Genomic DNA, 24,739 nt, shown 5'->3' on the forward strand with positions numbered 1-24,739 from the left:
CTCGGCTCTCAACCCTCCCGAGCTCTCCAGAGACTCCCCCCCCCACCCCCGTCCTTGCCGCCTTTCTCTGGCGTTTCTTTCCGGCCTCGCCTTTGGGTCGGGCAACTCGAAGCGCCCGATCCTCAACCCCCGCGTAAAACTTTTTTTCTTCTTCTTTTCTTCTTCGCTCCGCTCCCACTAGGAGGAAGAAGAAGAACCGCCCGAAAGACGGCTCGGGCGGCTCCCTTTCCAGCACGTGGGCCCCAGGCTCCTGCTCGACCTCCTCCCGGCGGCCCTCATCGCTGCTGCCCATCCGCTCTTCCTCGCCCGCGCGGATCTCCCCGTTCGCCTCCCGCCGTTGTTTTATTTTCTCTCCCTGCAGGCTGGCGGAGCGCACCGTCGCCTTCCCTGCGCCTTCCGTCGCAACTTTCTCCTGGGTCTTCCCCCGGCGAAAGGGGGCGGGGAGGTTGGGACATGCTAATGAGGGGGGCGTGTCTCTGGGGGGCCGGCGTCGGCGGCGACGGCGGCGGCGTCTCGGCTTTCCTCCGCGGCGATTGGTGGGCGTGGAGGGGCCCCCGAGGAAGTGATGACGCTATGCAAATGTAGGCAAGGGGGCGGGCTCCGGCCCTCAGGGCGCCGCCCCCTGCCCACTGGGGCTGGTGTGCTCGTGTTTAGCTGCGGGGAGAGTCGAAGTAGATTCCATTGAGAAAGCCTGCGAAGCGCTCCGATTTAAAGCGGGAGGAGGGAGCAGGGGGTGGGTGGGAAAGGAAGCCGAGAGGATCGCAATCCACCCAGGGGGGTGCGCTTACCTTTCCTGGCGTACGCGCGCCGCGTGTCTTCCTCTGCCCGTCTCTCTCTCTCTCTCTCGCTCGCTCGCTCTCTCTCTCTCTCGGGCTCCCCAGTAGGCAGCTAAGCTTCTTCCTGCGCTGTTGGAGGAAGGCTGGAGAGGGGGCGAAGAAGAAGCCGGAGAGAGAGAGAGAAAGGGCGAGCGCCAGTCTTTGGCCGGAGGGAAAGAGCCCTGCAAGAGAAGGAGACCCGCCGAGGACGGATCGCAAAGTTGCCGCTTTCTTGTCACTGGAAAATGACACTTGATGTAGCCAAGGGCGCCTCCGCCGCCGCCGCCGCAGCCTCCGCCGCCGCCACTACAGCCGCCGCCGCCGCCGCGCCGGTGGAACCTATTGTTTCTTAAAACTGCCTTCTTTCTTCGGCGATCCAAAAGGGGGGAGGACTTCAGCACGGAAGGGACGCCGCCGGCAACGTCCTGCCACTTCTTGCGCGATCCCGGCCAGCCAGCCAAGAAGAAAACCCATATTCTGATTTTTTTCAAGAAAAAGAGGAGGAAGAGGAAGAGGAGGAAGAGGCCGCCCGGTGTCTCGCGCCCACCCCTCCAAACAAGAAGCTTGTCAGGCACCCGCTAGAGCATCCGCAGCCGGCCCCGGGGGGAGATTTTTGTAACCCTTTGGATTCACCCCCCCCTCTTCTTTTTCTCTTATCCCCCCCCATCCCTTCAATGTCTGTGTTTGATTTTCTCTGATTTGCTTTGATTCAGCAGCCGTTCCAGAGAAAGAAAGAAAGAAAGAAAGAAAGAAAGAAAGAAAGAAAGAAAGAAAGAAAGAAAGAAAGAAAGAAAGAGGGAGTGAAACGAAAACCCCGGCCCGCTCCGCGCTTTTCTTCTTGTCAACACCCTGCGTTGTGGCTGTGTTTTGCATTTTTGTTTTTCCTTGCTTTTCCTACTTTTTTTTTCAAGAAGAAGGGAGGGTTTTGGTTGTCTTTAATTCATGTTTGGGATTCAGGAAAGTATTCAAAGGAGTGGAAGCAGCATGAAGGAAGAGCCCCTGGGCGCCGGCATGAACGCGGTCAGGACTTGGATGCAGGGAGCCGGCGTCCTGGATGCAAACACCGCGGCGCAGAGGTAGGTAGAGCTCGCGGCAGCATCCCTCCCTTCGCCTTCCTTCCCTGACTCGAAAATCCAGCGGTCCAGTCAGCCTCAGGTCTGTAGCTGGTGGGCAGTGCTTCCCGGCGATACCTTGACCCCAAATGACTTTTTAATCTCAGGGCCCGAGTAGCCGCTGAACCTTCCTTCCTTCCTTCCTTCCTTCCTTCCTTCCTTCCTTCCTTCCTTCCTTCCTTCCTTCCTTCCTTCCTTCCTTCCTTTCTTTCTTTCTTTCTTTCTTTCTTTCTCTCTCTCTCTCTCTCTCTCTCTCTCTTTCTCTCTTTCTCTCTTTCTCTCTTTCTCTCTTTCTCTCTTTCTCTCTTTCTCTTTGCCTTTTTCTTTTTCTTTGCTTCTTTCTTTTTTTTCTTTCTTTGCTTCTTTCTTTCTCTCTCTCTCTCTCTCTCTCTCTCTCTCTCTCTCTCTTTCTCTCTTTCTCTCTTTCTCTCTTTCTCTCTCTCTTTCTCTCTTTTTTTCTCTCTTTCTCTCTTTCTCTTTGCCTTTTTCTCTTTCTTTCTTTCTTTCTTTCTTTCTTTCTTTCTTTCTTTCTTTCTTTCTTTCTTTCTTTCTTTCTTTCTTTGCTTCTCTCTCTCTCTCTCTCTCTCCCCCCCGCCCCCATCTCTTCTTTTCCCCATCCCAAAGACTATGGAGTTTCCCATTCAGGAATCACCCCCAAATATGTTGACCCTTCCGATACTCACATTAAAAAGCAAAATTAGGCTGCCGATGCCGTTCCCCGTTTCTCTCTCTCTCTCTCTCTTTCTCTCTCCCTCCCTCCCTCCCTCCCTCTCGGATTAATTTCTCAATTCCGAACCGGTACATATTTTCCCCCTTCTCCTAAAACTTCCCTTCTTTTTAAGTTGCAACTAACAAACGGCAACGTGTCCTGTCACTTTGGCAACAACCTTGCTTGCTTGTGGATGCTCTATAATATATTTTTGCTCGTCGACAAGAAGCCAGTCCCTTCCCTCCAGTGGTTCCTTTCAAGAAAGGTACGCCCGGGACCTTTTCAACTTTCCAGCCACTTCCAGCCCAGAGCTCCGGAGAACTAAGTTCGACTGTCCTCCGCTCGATGCATACTCCCAAACTCCCGTTTTTCTGGGGTTGAAGCCAGGGCCTCAATTTGAACCGGGCGGCTGGGATCCTTGACAGGTCCTTGACAGGTCGCGAAGACGTCGGTCCCGCTCGGCTGGATCCCTCCGTCCCTCCCTCCGTCCCCCGCCTCTTCTGCTCGGGAAGGGAAAGTGGTGCGGGGGACAAAGCCGACGTGAAATTATGGGAAAGTTTTGTAGGGATGTTTCCTGCCCGGGCGAGAACGGGGTTGGAATCCGAGAGGGTCTTCCTGCGAGCGAGAGTAGCGCTTCGGGCATCAGGCGGAGTTAAGTGACAGCTGAGGCCGCAGTGACCCGACCTGCGAAAGCGTGGCCTTGGGTAGGCAGCGGGAGCATCCCCCGGGGCAATTCGAACAGCCGGCAATTTCGGTTTGCTAATTCAGGCTGCAGTGAAGGGGTCGGAAAGAAAAAGCTAAAGAAAAAAGAGCTAAAGGCCTCTTTTCCTCCCGGGCTGATTTGCCAGGGACGGTTCTCGCGGTTCGCAAAGGCAGCGGTTGCTTCCGGCTTGCCGAGGCCGGGAGTTCCCGCGGAGCTCCGTTTCTCCCCTGTGATGGAAGAATCACCCGTTTCATTTCTTCCTTAGAGCTTGGGGAGCAGGCGGGGGAGGCCTTGCCCCCTCCTCCCCCAGCATGAAATTGACCCAGGCTTAGGGACCTGACTAGGAGGACCCCGCTTGTTGAACCGAGCAGCTCGCTTGATGCTAGGACTCGTAGCATCAAGTACTCGTACTAGTGTATCTTTTCGCTGGACTCGACCCGGCTTGCGAATGGGAAATCTCTCGGCTAGGGGAGCAGCAGGGCTGGGACGAAGCAAGCGCGCCTAATTCGGTCTCTTTGGCCGCAGCGGGGTAGGCCTGGCCCGGGCTCATTTCGAGAAGCAGCCGCCTTCCAACTTGCGGAAATCGAACTTCTTCCACTTCGTGCTGGCGTTGTACGATCGGCAGGGGCAGCCCGTGGAGATCGAGCGCACCGCCTTCGTGGGCTTCGTGGAGAAGGAGAAAGTAAGTGTATGTGTGAACGGGCGCTCTGCGCGCGCTCGCGTGTCAGCAGATAAGAGATTGCCGTGTACTCCGGAGCCCTCTCTTCCTGCGCGGGCCCATCCTAGAGAAGAGAACCCGGCCTCTGCGGGATCGCTTCAAACTCATACTTGGCCGACCCCCGCCCAGCAATCTGCCAACTTTTGACTCCCCCCCCCACCGCTCGGTCTCTAAGTGTTTCCCTTCCCGGCACTTTTCCAACCTGCTCTTGGCCCTTCTATCCATACCCAGAACATATTGGGTTGAACTCAACCCCCTTTGACTACTGTCCCGACCTGGAGGAGAGTGGGGGGCGGCAGTAAAGAAATAAGTAGCAGCCCGCGACGAGGCCGGGATTTAGGGCTCTTTAGGAGCGCCTTGCTGCTCCGGTTGCTGGTCCTGCTCCTAACACTTGTGTGTCCTTTCGCTTCAGGAAGCCAACAGCGAAAAGACCAACAACGGGATCCATTACCGGCTGCAGCTTCTCTATAGTAACGGTGAGCCTTGTTCTGCCTATGCTTGACAGCTCCGGGCGGCTTTAAATCTCCAGGGAATTGCTTCGTTCAGTACGTCTGTTTTCCCCTGGAAGAGAAGGGAAAGGGGAGAGGGGAGGCTTGCCCCACCGGGCTCGGGGTGCATTAGCTAAGGGACAGGGCGAGCGAAATCTCCGTCGCGGTTGTCTTTTAAAAAACAGAAGCAACAGCAGCAACAGGGCCGAATAGCTGTTTTAAACCTGAGCAGAATTTCTCGGACAGCGCCTCGTTCTTCTCGAATGATTCTCCAAAGGTAGCCCGCCGACCTTAAGCAGCTCCCCCCCCCCCAAAAAAAAGGAAGAAGAAGGAAGAAGCCCAACACCTATATAGTCCCGTGATGCTTTCAAGATTTGCCGGACCCAATATTTTGCTTGCATTTGGAAATCCGAATGAAACAGGATGTGCCCCTTCACCTGGATAACCATTTTTCTCTCTTGCCCTCCCCCCCCGACCCCCCAAATTGGGAGCAAAGGCTCACCTTCGTCCAATCGATTAGGGTGCACTAAGTCTGGTGTGGGCAAAAGGATCGCCTCGTTTTCCCTTCCGGTTAAATGAGAGATCCTGGGGGTGGGGTGGGGGGTGGGGGGCAGACGACTAGAGAAAGCAAGGCGGATCTGTTTTGACCCTTTATTGACTCCGAATAAATATATTTACGATTAGCTTTGAGATGATGGAGAGGTATTATTACGTGTTTCCAACTTTCAAGACCTTCTCCCGTAGTTCGGGACTCCAAAGTAATTGGCAAGTTTAGGGGGAAAAAAGAAGAAAGAGCTTTGTCAGTTTTTGTCTTTCGTTCTTTCGCTTAATTGTTCTTTTCTCTCTCTCTCTCTCTCTCTCTCTCTCGCCCCTCTCCCCATTCCGGCTTCCAGGGATAAGAACCGAACAGGATTTTTATGTCCGTTTAATCGACTCCATGACAAAACAAGTAAGTCTTGCTTTCCCTTCGCTTTCTTGTGAAATGATCGACGTGGAAGAAAGCCGAGGTGGTCGCGGAGGGGAGTGGGAGACTTTGGAGGCGGAGGCGTTTTAGGGAGTTGTGCACTGGGAACCGAAAGGCCGGCTTGGAAGGACCTTGAGAGTGGTGGAAGGCGCGGTGCGGTCGGTTTTGTTAGGGAGCCGCGAAATCTGGATTGCACCGGGATCTCTAGGCGAAGGCCGGGCCGGCCGCGGCCGAGTAGTCGGGCTGAGAAGGAAAGCGAAGACCAAAAGGCGGGTGGTTGCCTCCTTTTATCCCGGCCTTCTTCCCGTTGGAAAATCCAGCTTGCTGACAACTCAGATTAGGGCGGGCGGGCGGGCGCGCTCGCCAAGTCCGTCCGAGGGAAGTTCGATCGGGTCGTTTCTTCTCCTTCCCTCCCTTAGATCCCGTTCGGCTCCCCGTCCCGTTCGGTTCTCGCCAGGTTTGGCGGGATTTGTTTTCAAAGGTGTCCTTGCCAAGTATTTCTGAGCAGGATTTCAGCCTTAAGCGCCGTTACTAAACCGCAGGGTTCAGAGTTTGGACCAACACTCCGCCCCCCCCCCTCCCCGCAATTCCCTTTTCGCTTGCAAAGAGAGAAAAAGAAGCTGCAGAGTTTTCAGAACCGCCTCCTCTTCGGTCGGGGAGAAAGGGCTCCCCACCCACCCCCCCTCTTCCTTCCCCGTTTCATCCAGAGGTTTCCCAGCCCCTCCAAATTCCCAGCCTCCTAGCAAATCTCGGACGATGGATGCAAAAAATCAAACGACAAAAAAGGTGCAGCGAGTCGAGGCGAGCGGAGAGGAACGAAGCTTTCCTCCTAGCGGATCGTTACTCAAATCGACTCTTTAAAAAAAAAATAACACACACAACAACAACAAGAAAAACACAGCCGTGTGCATTTGCATTGATTTATCGCCTTGAGCGACTCGCTCAGTTGAGGCGGTAGCCCTGGCTGAATTGGACCTTGGCGGAGCTTAGGGGAAGCGCCTCCCGTGCTCGGTTTTAGATTGGCCAGGAGCCAGGGCGGGGTGAACCAACCGCGGTCTTAAAGGTACAGGATCACCGTGGCTCTCGCCAAGCCCCCTTTCAGTGGGCGAGGGCCAAGCAGCAGCAGAGATCCGATTACACTGCGCGCGCGCAAGGAGAAATTACTTTGGTGCAAACGGTATTAATTTTGCCTGCCTTACCTCCTCTCGCTCCTCCCCTCCCCTTCCTAAGGTTTAATTAGACACGGTAGCTGTTTGCCAAATAAATAAATAAATAAATAAATAAATAAATAAATAAATAAATAAATAAATAAATGACAGCTTCTGATTCCCCGGAAGGCTCCCAGATCACAGAATTCTCTCTCTTTCTCTCTCCTCCCCCCTCCCCCACCCACCCACCCCCCATTTTAATGATAAGATCGAAAAGAGATGGAAAAGAAACACAGGACAGGCAACCAACGCCTTCCCTTCCCCCCCCCCCGCCCGCCCTTGCCAAGCGATACCGTAGCCACCTCACGTGCCGAGTAGATAATTAAATAAATAAAGACGTACGGTATTTATTTACTCCTTTGTAATTCCCGGGTTAAGTATTTTAGGGGAAGGATCTTAACATCTCGGTAGATTTGCGGTGAGACGTGTCAGGGATGATAAACGCTTATTTCAGAAACTTAAATGCTCCAGAGTCGTTTTGTGATTGGAAAAGCTCTGCCTTTGATACAGCCTAATTTTCATTATGGCGTTTTTATTGCACGTTCACTCTCGGCGCCCTACAATTGTGGTTTCATATTAAAACAAAAAAACAAAAACCCTCCACACCTCTAGACAATCCAGTAAAATATTGAACTAAAGGAGATCATGCACGGTGTATCTTTTTTTTAAATTAAGAACATTTAAATTAAGAACATTTCATGTTTTTATAAGATTTGATCATTTTTAATTTTTTTTTGAGATCAGATTTGTTTAAGTTCAGGTTAATGTTCTGAAAGTTATTAAATAATTCATGTGATTTTATCTGATTCAGATTTTTTTAAAAAAAAATACAAATGGAGTGATATTTTTCTTTTTTTTTCTTTTGCTTGCTGCATTCACACACATGGTCACAAACCAGGTTTTGGGTATTTCAGAATTTTGCCTTCTAAACTTTCATTTGTTTTTGGTAGCTTTCTGACACCAAACCAGAAAGGTCAAAGTGTTGAGTTTGGTTTAGAACAGTGTCTTTGATGCTCACGAAACATCTTTTCCTGCTATTGATGGCTGTCTTACAATAGAAGGGAAAAGAAAAGGAAAAAATGGAGCACTTGCAATTCTAACATTTAGTAAAACTAGTAAGAAACTCTTTTGGAATACATCTATAAGAACGGACAGCAGAACAACTCCAGTCCTTAAACCACAAATCTTAAAAGCTGCACCACTAATGACAATAATTTATACGTTTGTATTTAAAGAGGACCTCTCGCTGTTTCGTGTATGAGTGTAATTGCACAACCCTTTTTTTTTAAAAAAAAAGGAATTATAATTGAGACATTTTCCAAATTGTAGTCATTCAAGAGTTAATGTTTTTTTTCCCTTTCAAGATTGCATTTCTCTGTAGAAAGTCATGACTTGGCCTACCATAGTTTTAAAACACCTGTTTACTAGCATTTTATGATTGGATGGTTGTCAATTCACCTGCAGATTTCTTCTGGTAAAGGAAAACAGGAACACGGTGTTACTGTTTCCACAAGATCAAACCACTGCCAGAGCTCAGTTGGAATTCAGATACAAACTATTATCCACTTAATGGCAACTGGCTTTTACTTTAAAACGTTTTACATTTAGCCCTAACGTTAGGAATAATTATTGATTTGGGGAAAGGGGGAAGGGGTAGCAGAACAAGATTGCAGAATAATGGTTTTAGAGAATAAAATCCAGAGCTGAGTAATACATTTTTTTTAAAAAAAGGTTAAAATTCCTTATTGAGAAGTGGCTGATAAGAATTCCAAGCCAACAGATAAAAATGTTCTTTGTATTTTTACTAAATGTATGAGCTTAGTTGTCATTGTCATATTATTACGGTATATGTATTTTGTAAAAAAAAGTTAATTTCTGGTTATATCAGGGAGCTTTGTGTTTTGATATGTTAATGTTTCCAGAAAGCAAAAAGACTTGTTTTTTTTTTTTTGTAAACTCAGATACCATGGAGATCTTGAAACTTCTATCCTTGTTAATGAAATATCTGTAAGGCAGGTCAAGGAGTCTGCTGAATTGTTCACAATTGTCCAATTGTAAAGTTGCCACTTAGGCTTTAAAACAGAATGCGAGGAATATTTGGAGAATCTTAAGTAACTTTCTGCTTGGAATTACCGTAAGTTGTATGCAGCTTGGGTAAATGCTTTTTCAATTTTTACTGTAATGCACTTTATATATTGTCCAACGTCATAGAGGAAGGGTATACTAGTACCTGAATCTTGGCACAAATTGGAATGGAGAGATGGTGGGTCAATGAAATGGTGACGGGAGCTGGCAGGTTTTAGTGGCATGGTATTGGCAAGTGACCTGTCATCAGCAAACAACATTTTGAGATCATACTCACTGTTTCATGTGCAACTTTAATGGTTTTCATACTTACATTCAGCCAGATTAAGATAGGCAGGGCTCTTAGGGGCCTCTAGGGATATATGAACAAAGGGCCCTGGCCTGTGTAAAAGGGAAGGACTAGTTTTTATTTTTTAAATTTGTAGTGGTGATGTCAGAGGCCTATGCCACAAATTAGGTAAGTGAATCATGAAACCACCTGATTTTGTAAATTAATATTTTCCCCTATCTGGATATATATTTCTTCTTTTTAAAGTATTTTCATCTACTTTTTCATTTATGGTTGAGCTACATTCCTGTTGTGTTATTTATTTATTTTCTTTGTTCTGTTTGCCTGATACTGTAGTTGTGGTGGTTTGTAAGAAAATCATGGAAAAATGCTGTGCTTGAGAAGCTGCTATCTAAACAATGAGTTCTGGGGAGCCAAGAATATTATACAAACATTGTCAGTATCTTTGCAGCAAACTACTTTTAGGGAAGAGACCTGGAAATAATTCTCTTGGAAAATCTTGCTATGTTTGAATGCAGCCATTGATGTTATATAGCAGTATTTTTCAAGCTTAGCATTTTTAAAGATGTGTAGACTTCAACTCCCAGAATTCTTCAACCAACATGCTGGGAGTTGAGGTCCATACATTTTAAAGTTGCCAAGTTTGAAAAACACTGTTATACAGGAAACTGGAATCAGTTTGCCTTAGCTTGAGAAGCTGAGAGGGAATGTACAGGGGAAAACTAGAAATCTCAAAGTAGTAGTGGGCTAGATTGTGAAGTTAACAAAAAAATTCAAAAGAAGGCAACAGCAAACCATTTCTGCATTCATACAGTATAGATTTTCGTGGCTGCCATTTCTTGAAAGAAATACGTTTTGCATTGCTGTCAAGTATGTATCTGTGATATCTCTAGAAGTCAAGTTCAGCTCAGAAGAAAATTTTGACTGGGATTTCAGACAAAGCAGATAGTTTTGTCATTGTGAGAAAGATCATTCAGGCTTATTGGGTGTAAACTCTGTCTTTGTAGATGTGCTCTTTTTCTTAAACCTGGATCAGAGTGAGAGAAATTTTAATGGTTGTGTGAACCAAAGTATCACTTTTGTAGATCAATAGCTTCCTTGCCAACTCAGCACTGGAATAACGCGAAGGCAGAAATCTCGTCAAGACCACTCACTGATTCTTTTGTTTTTCTTCAAAATACCATATCGGATTTCCCTCCAACACAGCCTAAACACAGACATAAATCCAGCTGATTTCAAAATGTTCTTCTTTCTAACATGTGAGGCAGTCAAAGATGCTCTATCATGTCATCTCTGACACTTCAAACCCTCTATGCTATGTCATTTACAGCAGGGATGCAAATACAATACTGCTTTTTACCTAAATTGATCGAGCTGTTGTGCCTGAGTGCACAGATACTGAATCCCCCACTCTGTTCAGTGAATTGCAAATGGCACGATTGTGAGGAAAATAGGAATCCGCTCAGAAAACAGCTCCTCGGGATCTGAGCTGTGGAGCCCAACGCTCTTGTGCGGTGAGGCAAGCCAGGGTGGTGGGTTTTTTGTTTTTTGCAGTGACTTGAATCCTTTTGCTTCAAGAGCAGGAAGTGCAGGTGATTTCAATTTCCTTCTCTGAGAAGAATGCGAAGCTTGACATTTACATGTATGCTCAGGACCTGAGTGTTTGGGAAAATGTAAACTCAACACAGTGGAAAATGTGTTGTTTGGAGTCTGGGGGTGAAAACAAAGCTGAGGATTTTGGAGAGACTGCCTGGGCCAGATGGCTCAGTGCATTCCCAGTCTGGCTTCCAACTGCTCCCTCCTGTATAATATACAGCCATTTGTTCTGGGATATTTACGCTAGAGTTGTTTCCCTGCGAATGTTTGAGAAGCATTCAAAATGAACATATTAGTGGAGCTGGGCTGGGAAGGAGGGGGAGGGAAAGGGAGAAATTTATTTAATTCACATGAATTCCTGTTGATGAGCAGGCTGGCATGTTAGAGGAGGAGAATGGAAGCAATAATTAGCACCTTTTGGTTTAGTGCTGCTGAACAAGAATCATCATATATTTTAGATCCCAATATGGGCATACTTTATTGCTCCCCATATTAAACTCTCATTGCAAATGACGGGAGGCTGGTCTGCTGTAAGAAATCAGAATTAGGGCATTAATGGCTAATTACACCTTGCAAGTCCAAAATGTCAGAGCCGAAGATGCAGGAAGTTGAATATCTCAAGTCTTAGAATTACACGATTGCTTTCTCTATAAGTAATCCTAGAGCTGTAACTTTCTAGAAAAGCACTTATTCTCAGGTACTTAGATGTATGAATTGGTAAGAAATAGGCTGCCATATTTCCGCTTTTGTTCAAATGGTTTTCAAAGCATGCCATATAGTGTAACAGTACCAAAAACTTCAAAAATACAGACAGGTCTATAGGTATATCTACACAAGGAGTAAAGTCCAGCTAATATTAGTTGATACTTAAAAACAAATTGGCGATACTTGAGTATAAAATAGCAAAGCCTATTTCGCATTGTGCCACAAAGAAAATTAAAAATAAACTACTATGGTTGTCATCTAGTTGTCCCAATGAAACAAACAGGAGTGGATCAGATCTTTTAATATACCTCATAGTTATCTTGCTTTAGGTTGAAATGTTTTAACCTTTTTAATTAAATTTAATCATTGATCCTGTGTAAATTGTAGAACAGCCATTTTGTAAGTTCTCCCTCCTCCGAGCCTTAATACACGTTATTTTAAAATCCTCTCCAATTTCATGCGATGGATTTTGGAAGGTGTAACACAGGGGTGTCAAACTCGCAACGTCACATGATGTGTTGCGACGTATTGTGGCTTTTTTTGCCATTGCAGGCAATGGGGTGGGCGCGGTTTTACTATGATGCATCCGGTCCGTGGGCCTGCAGTTTGACACCCCTGGTGTAACACAAGTGAATGCAGGGAAAGATAGGAGCCATCATTCTTCACCTTCTTTCTGTTGATGGGAGAAGCATCTTTCTTGAGTAAAAAGGAATCTGGATTCAAAGCTGCATTTGTACCCTTGCATTCTCACTGGCTGTGCAATGAAACAAATTAAAACTAAAAAAAGGAAGTAAACAAGTAAGTTCACAACATATGTCTTCACCTATGTGGGTTTAGTACCTATTTGCAAAATTATTTTTAGTTCAATAATAATCTAACTTTATACACTGGGACTTTCACTTCGCTCATTTAGCTTCTTTTTAAAATATTAATTCTTTGTAACAGCTGTACCCATCCCATTTTTGTGGACTGGAGGACAACCTTCCCACTGGATCTCCTTATTACATGAATTGAGCATGGTAAATGTTTAGCAAATAATATTTTTAAAACCCAGTTTTTGTTCAATAAGTACAGCATACGTTTTCAGAAAAGAAATATTTTAGTGTCTTCCGAGACAGGAACCTGTCTTTCTGGCAGCTGCAAAAGTTTGAGATTTAAATTGCCTTTGTTTCCTTTGTGAAACCAAATCAATACATATATTTCTGCAACCATGAGCACAGGCAATGACTTTTAGTCAACAGCTACACATGCATTTGTTACATTATACCCCAGTGCTCAGTATTTTTGAGGGAAGAAACAAAGTCATGCAAAAGAATCACTGAGAGCTAAGATACAGAGTACAATGAGAGAGATTTTGATCTCCATGAATTGAGAGAGAGAAAAAACCCGATGCAAGTCTTATCTGGTCTTCCAAGTGTTGTAGCTGGAAACTCCCAGATTTAAAAATGCATTTAATAGTGGAACATGAAAGACTAGTAGACATCTGCTGTCCCCTGGTCTTAATTTAATACAAGATCCATTCAGTAAAATCATTGTAGGCAGATGCATTTGAAGAAGTTGCTTTATATTATATCAAACTCTGGCTCTAGCTAATATAATATTTCTTCAGAGTTTTTGACAAAAGCCATTTTCTACTCTGTCTTGAGATGTCAAGGAACCAGCCCAGATTTCACAAGCAATACAGGTGTAGTCTCAGTGAAGTAACAACACTTTCTACATCTTGTTCATCAAAAGAGCAATCTGAATGATGCTAAAATGAGTGTACAATTGCAATTCTGAAAACTGCTGCCAGGATACATTTCCCTAATCATTCTGTATTTATAAAACAGCCAGACCAACATCTCTCCAGGTCAAAATATGGTAATGTGAAGAAGAGGGAAGGTTACCACTTTGTAACCTAGTTCAGGTAGTCCTTTAATCCTGGTTTGATTCACAGATTTGTTGTTGAATGCACTCTGAAGCCTCATCAAACTTTCATTGAAAAAATAGTTGGTTTTCCCTGTTGCAAGGGAAAAGCAAAACTCTTAGAAGTCTTTTCTGTATATTATCCATAAAAAGCCCTTTAGAAACTGGACTCATTTTGTGCCTCTGAACAGTTTCCTTTTAATTCATACAGTTGCTTCAATAATAGCTGGTGCTCAGAAACAGGGTTAGCCCCTAGTGCATTACAAGCCTAAAGATGTTCTGCACGTAAGCAAAAGGATTGCTGATGTTAAACATAATAGACAGGCGATTAGATAACCACACTGTTGACTCCATTTGTTCATTATGGTTATTTAGCTGGCCTTCTTTTTAAATAGCTACCTGGAGGTTAAGTAAGAATAGGAGGGAGAGAAGGGCAGTAAAGAAAGAGAGGGAATTAAACCTGCTCATTCTTGTTTGCAGCTTCTAGGGAAGTTAAACTCACATTGACTTCTGTATCAACAAGACCGGCCTGAGAGCATGGTTAGTGGTGGCGCTTCAGCATCTTTAGTTCTTACTTAGGGAAAATTCCTTTAGAGTCCCACTGCACTGCATTAAATGTAAATCAATTATTCACTGTAAAATGCCATCACCTTAGTCTTTGTTAGCTTTTTGGCAGTGCCCAGAAAACATGATAAATCAGCTGCAATTAAGTCTGTGGTATTCTTTGATTCCTGCACTCAAACTCCAGTTCTTAATCATTTGCCCCACAACAATGGTCATGTACAATGAATGCCTTTTTATGCTAGTTATATTTTTAAGGTTTAAAACTTTGAGTGAATTAAACTTTTGTTTTAAATGAAAGAACTTGAATCCAATTATAATACCCTCCTTTTCTCTTCATCCTTTTTCTGACTGCAGCAACCTCTAAAGGATTCTAGTGTCATTTAAAGATATGATGTATAGTCAATTGTAATCAAAGAGTTTCCAGTCAGCACAATAGAAAAACGTGTAAGTCCTTTAGGCAAAGATCTGCTGTTTACTAGGGTTAAATTCTACATATAGGTATGTGTTCAATGGTTGGCATCAGCCTGCTGGATTCCCCTGTTTGCACGAGAAAAATGTTGTGATTGTTATTTTACAAAAAAAGCATCAATCTCAACAGAAGAAACTAGTTCCTAGCATTTTCATAGGATTTATCTGCATGTTCATGGTCTAGATCCAGAACTTTATTTTCTTGATCATTTTCCCAGATCTTTTTTCAAGTGCCGAATGTCAGAAGTTTAGGCCGTTCAAATAAATATATAGGTATGTTGTTGTTGTTAGCTGCGAAGTCGTGTCTGACCCATCATGTCCCCATGGACAACATTCCTCCAGGCCTTCCTGTCCTCTACCATCTTCTGGAGTCCCTTTAAGCTCACGCCTGCTGCTTCAGTGCCTCCATCCAGCCACCTAATTCCCTTTCGTCCCCTTCTTCTATTGCCCTCAATCTTTCCCAGCATTAGGCTCTTCTCCAGTGAGTCCTTCCTTCTCATTAGGTGGCCAAAGGATTTGAGTTTCTACTTCAGGATCTGGCCTTCTAAAGAGCAGTCAGGGTTGATTTCCTCTAGGACTGACCGGTTTGATCGCCTTGCAGTCCAAGGGACTCGCAGGAGTCTTCTCCAGCACCATAATTCAAAGGGTTCAATTCTTTGGCATTCAGCCTTTCTTATGGTCCAACTTTTACTGCCATACATTGCAACTGGGAAGACCATAGCCTTGACTATACACACTTTTGTTGATAGGGTGATGTCTCTGCTTTTAAGTGTGCTGTCTAGATTTGCCATGTCTTTCCTCCCCAGGAGCAAACGTCTTTTAATTTCTTGGCTACAGTCCCCATCTGCGGTGATCTTGGAGCCCAGGAAAATATATAGGTATATTGCAAGCTAAAGCTCTCTACAAGAATCTGAACTACTAACAGTCAAAGCAAATTGGTGGTAGATAAGAGTCAATGGAATTCAAGATGGGCTGGATTTAGATCTCATTTGGGCTCAGCCTGGTCATCTCCTACATGTTTCTCCTTTATTGGGAGGTGTAGAATGTATAAGCACGCCAACACCTTTACACACAAACTCTGGGCTGTACCTTAGAAATCTCCCCTCTGCAAGCAATTGCTGGATCACCACGAACTCTTTGAACCTCAGGGTCTACTATTGGGAGGTCAGTGACCACTTCTGCCCACAATGGACAGGTCACAGGAGAGGCCATAACCATGGCCTCTTGTTCAACTGACAACATCCCAACTTAGCTGTGCTTCTGTATGTGCTCTTACTTGTGTAGCAAGCATTTGCTTTCAGGATGTGGGGGATTCTGAGCAGGGGCCACTTTCAAAGTAATGATTTTTCCCATTTCCTCCTGATGATCCTGCACTCCCTTGTTAGACTCTCCAAACAAGCTCAGCAGGATGGCAGAGTCTGTTGCAAGTTTTAAGAAATGCTAAATACACTGAGAATAGAATGAGTGGCAGGGAATATTGAGGTACCAAACCCTGTTTAAGTTTGGAAGGGTGCAGAATTAGATTACTTATATCTTCAAGTGCTCAGATTCTCTGCCGTTTAGGCTGCATTTGAGTTTCTCTCTTCAAAAAGTAAGGTTGGCATCCAATGCTGTACAAAACTACAGCAGCATCAGTGCTATTATTTATGGCACTACTAAATCATATTAAAATATAGTGTACTGTGCTGGAGTGTGATAATACTATGTTTAAGCAATTACTTTCGCTGGCTGAGATTCATGACTGCTGTGCTGCTCCCCCCCCATCCTTTTGCCTTCAGTGGGCAGCATTTTCAATGGCAAAGTCACAGCTGTGCCAAATTACCTCATTTTATGGGTTATGTGATGCTTCTGCTTGTTGGCCAAGGCTGTTTAAATTTAACCCTCCCCCCACCTCCACACGTATTAGAGAGTTTTATTGATTGTTTATGTTAAAGAGGCCATAACCAGAGGCATTGGTTTGAAAAGCAGAATTCTATTCCTTTAAAAAGGATGTGCCAAAGAAGACTGAGTGATGCTGTTGGGATTGGATAATATGGAAAGGTTTTCCTGCTGAACGCAATCAGGACCACAGGGCTAACTACAACATCAGCTATACTGAGTTATAAAATACCTGAATGTAAGCACACAAAGAGATGAAGGTTCCCAAATTCTCAGTACACGTTAGAAGGAAAAAGAAAAAAGAAAAAGAAAAGAAAAAAGGCTTAGATGAATTTTGCAAGAATAGGATCCTTGAGGAATATTCACCTTTCAACAGTTGAATGGACCACGTTTTCAGGTAGGGTAACTAATTTAAAGGTTTATGTAAGAAAGAGAATTATTTGGATACAGTACAGATAGTCCTCAACTTATGACCACAATTGAACCCAAATTTTTTGTCACTAAATAAGACACTCATTGAGATTTGTCCCATTTCTTTGGTACAATTGATCACAATTGATAAGTGAATCACTCCAGTTCTTAACTTAGTAACTTGGTTGTTAAGTGAATCTGGCCTCCCCATTGACTTTGCTTGTTGGAAAGTCGCAAAATATGATCACCTGACCCCGGGACATTAAGACCGTCAAAAATGTGAATCAGTTGCCAAGCACCTGAATTTCGATCATGTGACCATGGGGATACCCTAGTGGTCGTGAGTGTGAAAAAGAGAGCTAAGTCACATTTTTCAGGACCACTGTAACTTCTAATGGTCACTAAACTGTTGTGAGTCGAGAACTGTCTGTAGTAGGACTTTGGATTGATGGAAGTGGCATTTTGTCAGGTTTTACATTCTAGAGGGGACACGGTGGCTCAGTGGGTTAGGACACTGAGCTTGTCAATCAGAAGGTCGGCAGTTTGGCGGGTCGAATCCCAAGTGCCACGTAACAGAGTGAGCACCTGATACTCGTCCCAGCTTCTGCCAACCTAGCAGTTCGAAAGCATGTAAAAAAAAGTAGAAAAATAGGGACCACTCAGGTGGGAAGGTAACAGCGTTCCATGCGCCTTTGGCATCTAGTCATGCTGGCCACATGACCATGGAGATGTCCTCGGACAAGCGCTGGCTCTTCGGCTTTGAAACGGAGATGAGCACCGACCCCTAGAGTTGGAAACGACTAGCACGCATGTGCGGGGGAACCTTTACCTTTACATTCTAGAGAAATATGGCATATGGTGATTGCTTCCTGAAGTGTTTTGGAGATCCTTAAATGTCATTGCAGTTATAATGGAGGCATTAAAAATAAACGAAGAAAAACCCATACCCCAAAGTGCCATCTCTTTCTGTTGACATATGAACTGTGAGCAAATTAGGAAAGATTTGAAATTTGAAAAGATGTGATTTGTGAAACACGGATTTTCATATAAATAGACAAGGCTTGTATTCTTCCTTCATCTGTTGCTTGAGGAAGAGCAAATTTGAGAAGAGGCTCCTTTTCCTGTACTGGCATAAGAAACCTGGGGAATGCTAATAAAGAAAAACAGTGTAAACTGCTCATCCTAGTAAAAAAGGCACTCACTAATGGTCGACTTTTAACAAGGTAGCAAGATGGCAAGAAAGGTTAAGTATTGCAAATGTGATCTTCAGCCCAGCAAAAATATCTGCCTCTGCACAGCAGTGTTCCCTGCGTGAAGCTGTTTGCCACTTTTTATTGGACCTCAATAAATTGCTTGCTAGACATTTCAGCAAAATGCCTTTTCCTTTTGTTTGGCCAATAGGTGCCATGTCCCTTGCCTCGGTTCTTTATTGGCAGTTTGGTTGGCAATTATCAGGTGTAACCCGTGCTAGGGAGTGGTGGTGTGTGTGTGTGTGTGTGTGTGGGAGAGTGGGCTGCCAGGAAGATTTCTCCTTTCCCAGCCCACTGACAAAACAGTTGTATGCAGAGCCATCTTATGGTTCAGAGTTGTGCATAATCCAAGCACCTATGAAGAATCTGTGGTTGCCATGTAGACTAGTGTTGTGTAAACTGTGGAGTGAAATTGTCACTGGAAAAGCTGCATATGTTTAAATGGCCTCTTTTTATGTTTATTGTTTTTTCCTATGTGTCCATTTTATATAAACATAGAGTCCAACCCCTCTCTGCCACTGACTTCATATATAGTAGAGTGCAGGGGGACCCTGGAAGCATTAACATCCAATTCACAGCTGAATTTAGGTGGAAAAAAAAAGTCCAGTTTAACCTTGTGGCTTCTAAACTAGGAGTTTTTAAGCCACAGAATACTGAGCAGACCATAATGGCTGGTTCTCAGACAGTGCTAAGTCCCAGTGGGTGAACTCACATTGCAGACTAAGCCAAAACAAGCAACTACAGAGTTTCTTTGCATGGTGGTCCTTATGGCTGTGTTCACACGATCACATTAAAACAGAATTCTTAATATTACAAGGGAACCTACCCCTTTTAATTTTGCCTGCCAGTGAATAAAGCTAAGAAATACAGAGAGAAGAAAATGGAGCCCAAAGACAGTCAGTTCTTGACTGGTTAACCGAAGACAATCACCAAAGCACAGATGGAACAGCTTAGTTGGTTGGCTGGGGAATTCTGGGAGTTGAAGTCCACTTATCTTCAAACTGCCAATGTTGAGAAACATAGGCCTAGAAAGTTAGATTTTTATACTGACAAGGCTCATATAACACTGGAAGGCCTATCCTGCCTATCCTGCCTTATCCTCTTGTTTTCCAGAAGTTGTTTATTTGCATTTATAGGAATGTAGTTTTCTTTAATTTGTTAGCATATTTAACCAGACAGAAGTTGTGAATCAGGTTCTGTACACAAGCTGTAGCTATTTAAGTACACAACCATGTTTTTTCTGAATTAAAAATATAGTCACTTTTCATTTTATGAATAGTCTCTCTAATGTTCTGAGTCTTTCGAGTTTTTTTTAACACTATTAAGTTTATGTTTTATTGAAAAGAACATTGTGGTTGTCTTGACTACTAAAAAAGCCTGCTCAGAAGATGTGCATCATGTGACGGTTAAAACAGAAGCGAGAATGCTGAATTGAAGCTTACTCAGTTTAGCTTCTGGGTGCTCTAGCAACAAATCCTGAGATGAGGTTTTTGTGTTTTTAATTTTTCTCCTCAAGGATGCCATCTGTTTAAGCCAAAGTCGCTGGTTTGCAGCATAGTTATTCATTCATGTCCTGTGACAATGATCATTTTCTCCAACTACATTCGCTTAATGACTTAAAAAAAATACTATTCAGATAAAATTCCTCTGTCTTTTTCCTCTAGGCGATAGTATATGAAGGCCAAGACAAGAATCCAGAAATGTGCAGAGTTCTGCTGACCCATGAAATAATGTGCAGGTAAGAAAACTCTCTGTGATATCTTAATTAGCAAAGAGAAAATGACTGTCTCTGTCCAAAGCTTGGTTGAATCTAAAGTTGTTTCTGGATTTAAAAGCATTCTCAACTTTCCTTTGAAGAACCCCCAAATCTGCTCAGTGTGAGCGTAATAAGCAGGAAATGCATCACTAAATGATCTCATTTCAATGACCTATTGGAGCTTAAACTTGAATAATATGATGAAAAATGCCATTTGGTGATCTGAACCTTTATCCTCATGGGAAATGTTTGTGATGAGAGAGAGAGAGAGAGAGAGAGAGGAGAGAGAGAGAGAGAGAGGAAGAGGGAGGTAGGGTGGTAGGGAGAGAGGGAGAGGGAGAGGGAGAGGGAGAGGGAGAGGGAGAGAGAGAGAGAGAATATCTGAAATGCAAATACTTATGAGCATCTATCCAACATGAACTTCACTAGGAAAATCATAACCATTAGGCCATTGCTTTCATAACAGCCTTTAGTACTTCAGGTAAACAAGAGCACGGCCTTATTTTCTGCAGGGATGTGTCTTGTAGATTAATATGAAGGACCTAGTGGGGGCAGAGTAAAAAGAAGGGTCTGGGGTCCCTAGAAGGGGATCTATACAGATAATCTCTGACTCACAACCACAGTTGGAACCAGAATTTCTGTTGCTACGCAAGGTGGCCATTAGATAAGTTGTACCTGATTTTACATCCTTAAGTGCAGTTGTTAAGTGACTTATGTGGTCATTAAGTAAATCTAGGTTCCTCCCTTGACTTGGAAAATGTGGGGAAGGTCACAGACACATGACCCCAGGACACTGCAACCATCATAAATACAAGCTGGTTGCCAAACATCCCAAGTTTGATGACATGACCATGGGGACGCTGTGTGAGGACCAGTTGTAGGTAATTTTTTCCAGTGCTGTTGTAATTTTGAACGGTTGCTAAATGAATGGTTGTATGATGAGGACTGCCTGTAGGGACTGCCTACTTTAACTGTTCAAAGGGCCTGGATGCTGCAGACCTTTGTGTTTATAAGGTTATTGTGATTTCTTCCTATCCAATAGGACCAATATCAATAACATACTTAGCCACATTTTTATTTGTTGTTTATTTAAGTTTCTTGATTGCTCAATTCAAGTGGATTCTTTTGAAGCCTTCGGGAAGACATTGTTGGACCTATGTAAAGGTTATGCTTATAGTTGACCCCTTTCCCCCAACTTTCCATGTGACTATTTCTGAGCCAGCTTCTTAGAATTAGGTAAAGTGAGCAAAAGCAGTCCTCCTTGGGTGATTCAGGCACAATCTTCTTCTCCTTTTAGTCAACAAGTATGCATTTCATCTTGGGGATGATGAAGGATCATACTTCAGCCACCAGTGGTTGAATTGGTTTGTGTAGCTAAGAATAGCTAAGTCAGCAACTGCAACCAATTTTGGTCAGCATACTACACAAAAGATGTTGAGACCTTGGAAAAAGTTCAGAGAAGAGCAACTAAAATGATCAAAGGCCTGGAGATTAAAACATATGAAGAACGGCTGCAGGAAATGGGTATGGCTAGTCTAGAGAAAAAAAGGACTATGGATGACATGATAGCAGTCTTCCAGTATTTTAGGAGCTGCCACAAAGAAGAGGGGGTCAAACTATTCTCCAAAGCACCAGAAGGCAGGGAAAGAAACAATGGTTGGAAACTGATCAAGGAGAGAAGCAACCTGGAATTAAGGAGAAACTTCATAATAGTGAGGACAATTAACCAGTGGAACAGTTTGCCTTCAGAAATTGTGGGTGCTCCAACACTGGAGGTTTTTAAGAAGAGACTGGACAGTCACTTGTCTGAGATTGTGTAGGTTCTCCTGCTCAAGCAGGGGGCTGGACTAGAAAACCTCCAAAGTCCCTTCCAGATTCTATTCTATTCTATTCTATTCTATTCTATTCTATTCTATTCTATTCTATTCTATTCTATTCTATTCTATTCTATTCTATTCTATTCTATTCTATTCTATTCTATTCTATTATTCTATTCTATTCTATTCTATTCTATTCTATTCTATTCTATTCTATTCTATTCTATTCTATTCTATTCTATTCTATTCTATTCTATTCTATTCTATTCTATTCTATTCTATTCTATTCTTGTATTCTTGAACACTTGCTTATTTGTTTCTAGTCCAAAGTTCCTGGGAGTAGCTTGGTGGATTTCTGACTAACAGTTGTTCTATACCAAGTAAAATTCATTAAACAGTGCCTGGAATGAAGTAAACACAGGGAATCTATTCTTTGTTTTGATATTATTTATTATGTTCAGAAAAAATTGAACAAAAGAAAAGTTGGGGAAAAGTCAGTAAGGGCTGTAGATGACATTAGCATGGATGGATAAGTTAATATCTCAGAAAAAGGATTGGGCAGAATGTGAACTGGTAAATATTTGGCAAATATTTTAGTAGATGTCCAAGTTTCTGATGTTAATAAAAACCAGGACATAATTGTCTAGTAATCACTTAGTCTTAGTATTCCTCATTTGTCTTATTGTGAGTGTATGAATACATTTATAGCTTGCCTTATGGGGTTTTTTTTAGATAGTAGGACAATTTCCCATCATTTCTGTATAGAATTTTATCATACACAAAAATCTTCATTTGTTGTGTCAACAATTCTTTTAAGTATGTATTATAATATATATATATATAATTTCAGATGTGTCAAAAAGTGTCTGAGTATATACATATATAAACATGGGCAGTTCTAGTGTCATCCAAGTTTATTATTATTTGTTTAAGCATTTAAATAGAGCCTTACATAGTCACAGAGTTTTAGAAAGAATTCACAAGACAACTTCTTAGCCATGAAGTATATAATCCAAAATTAGCATTGAATTAGAAGCAGTCAAGGTAGATATTCATGGATTAGGGAAAAATTCACGACTATTTCCTACCTTTACATTGGAAACCAGTTCCAATGCTGCTGATGTCTCTACTCAGTACTGCCCTCATTTATCCATTTTGCTGATTTCAATAGATCTTTCTGTTTTTTTCTGCTTTGCAAAGCCATATGAGCAAATGGGAAAAAAAATCATCCTGATATTTAGTTAAAACAGGAAGCAAGTATCTTAAAATATTTAGGTTCAAATTGAGTGTTCAGAGATGTTCACAGAAGTACATAATAGTATACTTGTATGAGGCTGCCTAATGTTATCCCACATATTTCTGATCAATTGTATTGCAGCCATATTTTTGACACATCCCTAGATTTTCTGCCACTGGCTTTCTAACCGTGGTAAGCGCAGATTGGGATGTGCTGAATCTGCAACAGGGGTCCAAATGCAGTTTCAATTATAAGCATAAAATTAGAGTCTGTTCCCCATTAATCAGCCCAGCTAATTGCTATGCACTACCATTAGCCATATGGTGTGAAAGACAGCTTGCTCTCTCTAAGATGAAATTTCTTCATTCTAGAAATAAAACAGTGAAGGCCCATGCTTCAAAATAGCTTGTTATAGATACATAATTCCTAAACAACTTTCAACAGTGCCTTTGATCAAGACTAACAATGTAATAAAACTGTAAGTTTATATCATCAAAATGGAATGTTCACGAATAGGGATCCTCTGAAGAGAAGGAGACAGAGAAGAACACGTTAATGAAGAAAAAGCATAGATAAGTCTGACTGTAAAACTTGATTAGAATTTCATCCTGCTTCACTGTAAACCAGAGTTTCTTTCCCATTTGAGTCACAAAGGAGAGCAGGTCCCCATGCCAGTTTATGCTGCTCTGCATGCACGGAAGGTAGCAGAAATAATTTCAGAAACTTATTTACAAAATGTGCTGTACACTTGGCCCATCATGAGAATGTGCTCCAAATCCACAATTTTCTATATTCAGTTTAATTCTTAATGGCATATTAATGTGATGGCTATTTTTCTACAATTTCATAGCTGTTATATATGTCTATGGAGGGACAGGTTTCAAAGAAATAACTTTCCTAAAGCTACACTGATAACACTTACAATTGCAATGAGGTACACACCAGAACCTGTCTACCTTACTTGTTTACTGCTTAAAACAAAAATGATGGGTAAGTTCTGGAGAGGATCGCTCAATGAATTTTTCTTTGTTTGCTATAAACTGGAGTTCATATTTTCATTCATTGTTAACTTATTAATTCTCCAATTATCAGGAATTTTAAAAGCTGCTTAAAACAATAATATATTATTCATTTCTTATTTATTTTATTTGTTTGTGGGTGCTCCATCACTAGAGGTTTTAAAGAAGAGACTAGACAATCATTTGTTTGAAATGGTATAGGGTCTCCTGCTTGAGCAGAGAGTTGAACTAGAAGACCCCAAGGTCCCTTCCAAATCTGTTTTTCTGTTATTTCTTTGCTTGTTTCTGAGAAATATTGAAGTTTTAGTTGCCACCTCCTTCTCCTTCTTTCCTGTCTTCTTTGCTTCTGAATTAGTCTTGGCTCCTGGTGACCACCTGGATGAGTCTTTGCTTTCTCCAGACAGAAAAATGCTCAATTGGCTACCAGGTTATATGAACTTATAGGTCAAACCAACTGGTTTGCACGGGAATTCATCTCCAAGCCAGTTTTCAGGCTTCATCTGATATGAGAACTGGTCTGGTGTGAAATATCTCTGAGCTATTTCCCTGTGTTCTGGTTCATTAATATTTTCCCTAAGATACTAAAAGCCATGACACCTGGTTGAGGGGGGGGGTGTCAAAAGAGAATCCAAACTATTACAAAATTATAATAGGGTTACAGCATTTCTAAGAACGGGCTAATTTTTGCAAGATTTATGTTGCCAGTCAGATTTTGTTCATGTCTTATTTTTTAGCATTTATAAACTAAAATCATCCCTTATTTGTTTCAAAGAAAAGATGAATAGGGATTCTAGTCTGGTTTTTTTAAATTTTATTTTACCTAATGGTATATTAGTCCTGGCATTTACTATAGGTATCTGAAAAAAAAAATTTCCCCTTTCCTCCCTCAACAACTTACCTTTATGATAGGAGTCAGATTAATTTTAGTTTTACTTCACTAATAGAAAATTAGGCCTTTAAAATATAATCTTAGCAGTGTGTGTGTATATTTAACTAAGCTTTATCTTCCTTTCAAGTAAATGTGTTAATTTCCTGAAAATAG

At 42.7% G+C, this 24,739-nt stretch overlaps 1 protein-coding gene across 6 annotated transcripts in view; it reads left to right on the plus strand.

Moving 5' to 3' along the window:
- The first annotated feature begins 755 nt into the window (after nt 1–755).
- EBF1 (EBF transcription factor 1) overlaps nt 756–24,739 on the plus strand; it is a 395,009-nt gene continuing 371,025 nt past the window's right edge. For all 6 annotated transcript variants that reach the window (XM_083352266.1, XM_083352269.1, XM_083352267.1 and 3 more), the window contains exons 1-5: nt 756–1,891; nt 3,865–4,021; nt 4,470–4,533; nt 5,439–5,494; nt 19,533–19,606. In XM_083352266.1, coding sequence (XP_083208392.1) covers nt 1,758–1,891; nt 3,865–4,021; nt 4,470–4,533; nt 5,439–5,494; nt 19,533–19,606 — 485 coding nt within the window. In that variant the 5' untranslated portion in view covers nt 756–1,757. The remainder of the gene's footprint in view (nt 1,892–3,864; nt 4,022–4,469; nt 4,534–5,438; nt 5,495–19,532; nt 19,607–24,739) is intronic.

The sequence above is a fragment of the Vipera ursinii genome (genome assembly GCF_947247035.1).
Source record: "Vipera ursinii genome assembly, chromosome: 2".
NCBI lineage: Eukaryota > Metazoa > Chordata > Lepidosauria > Squamata > Viperidae > Vipera > Vipera ursinii.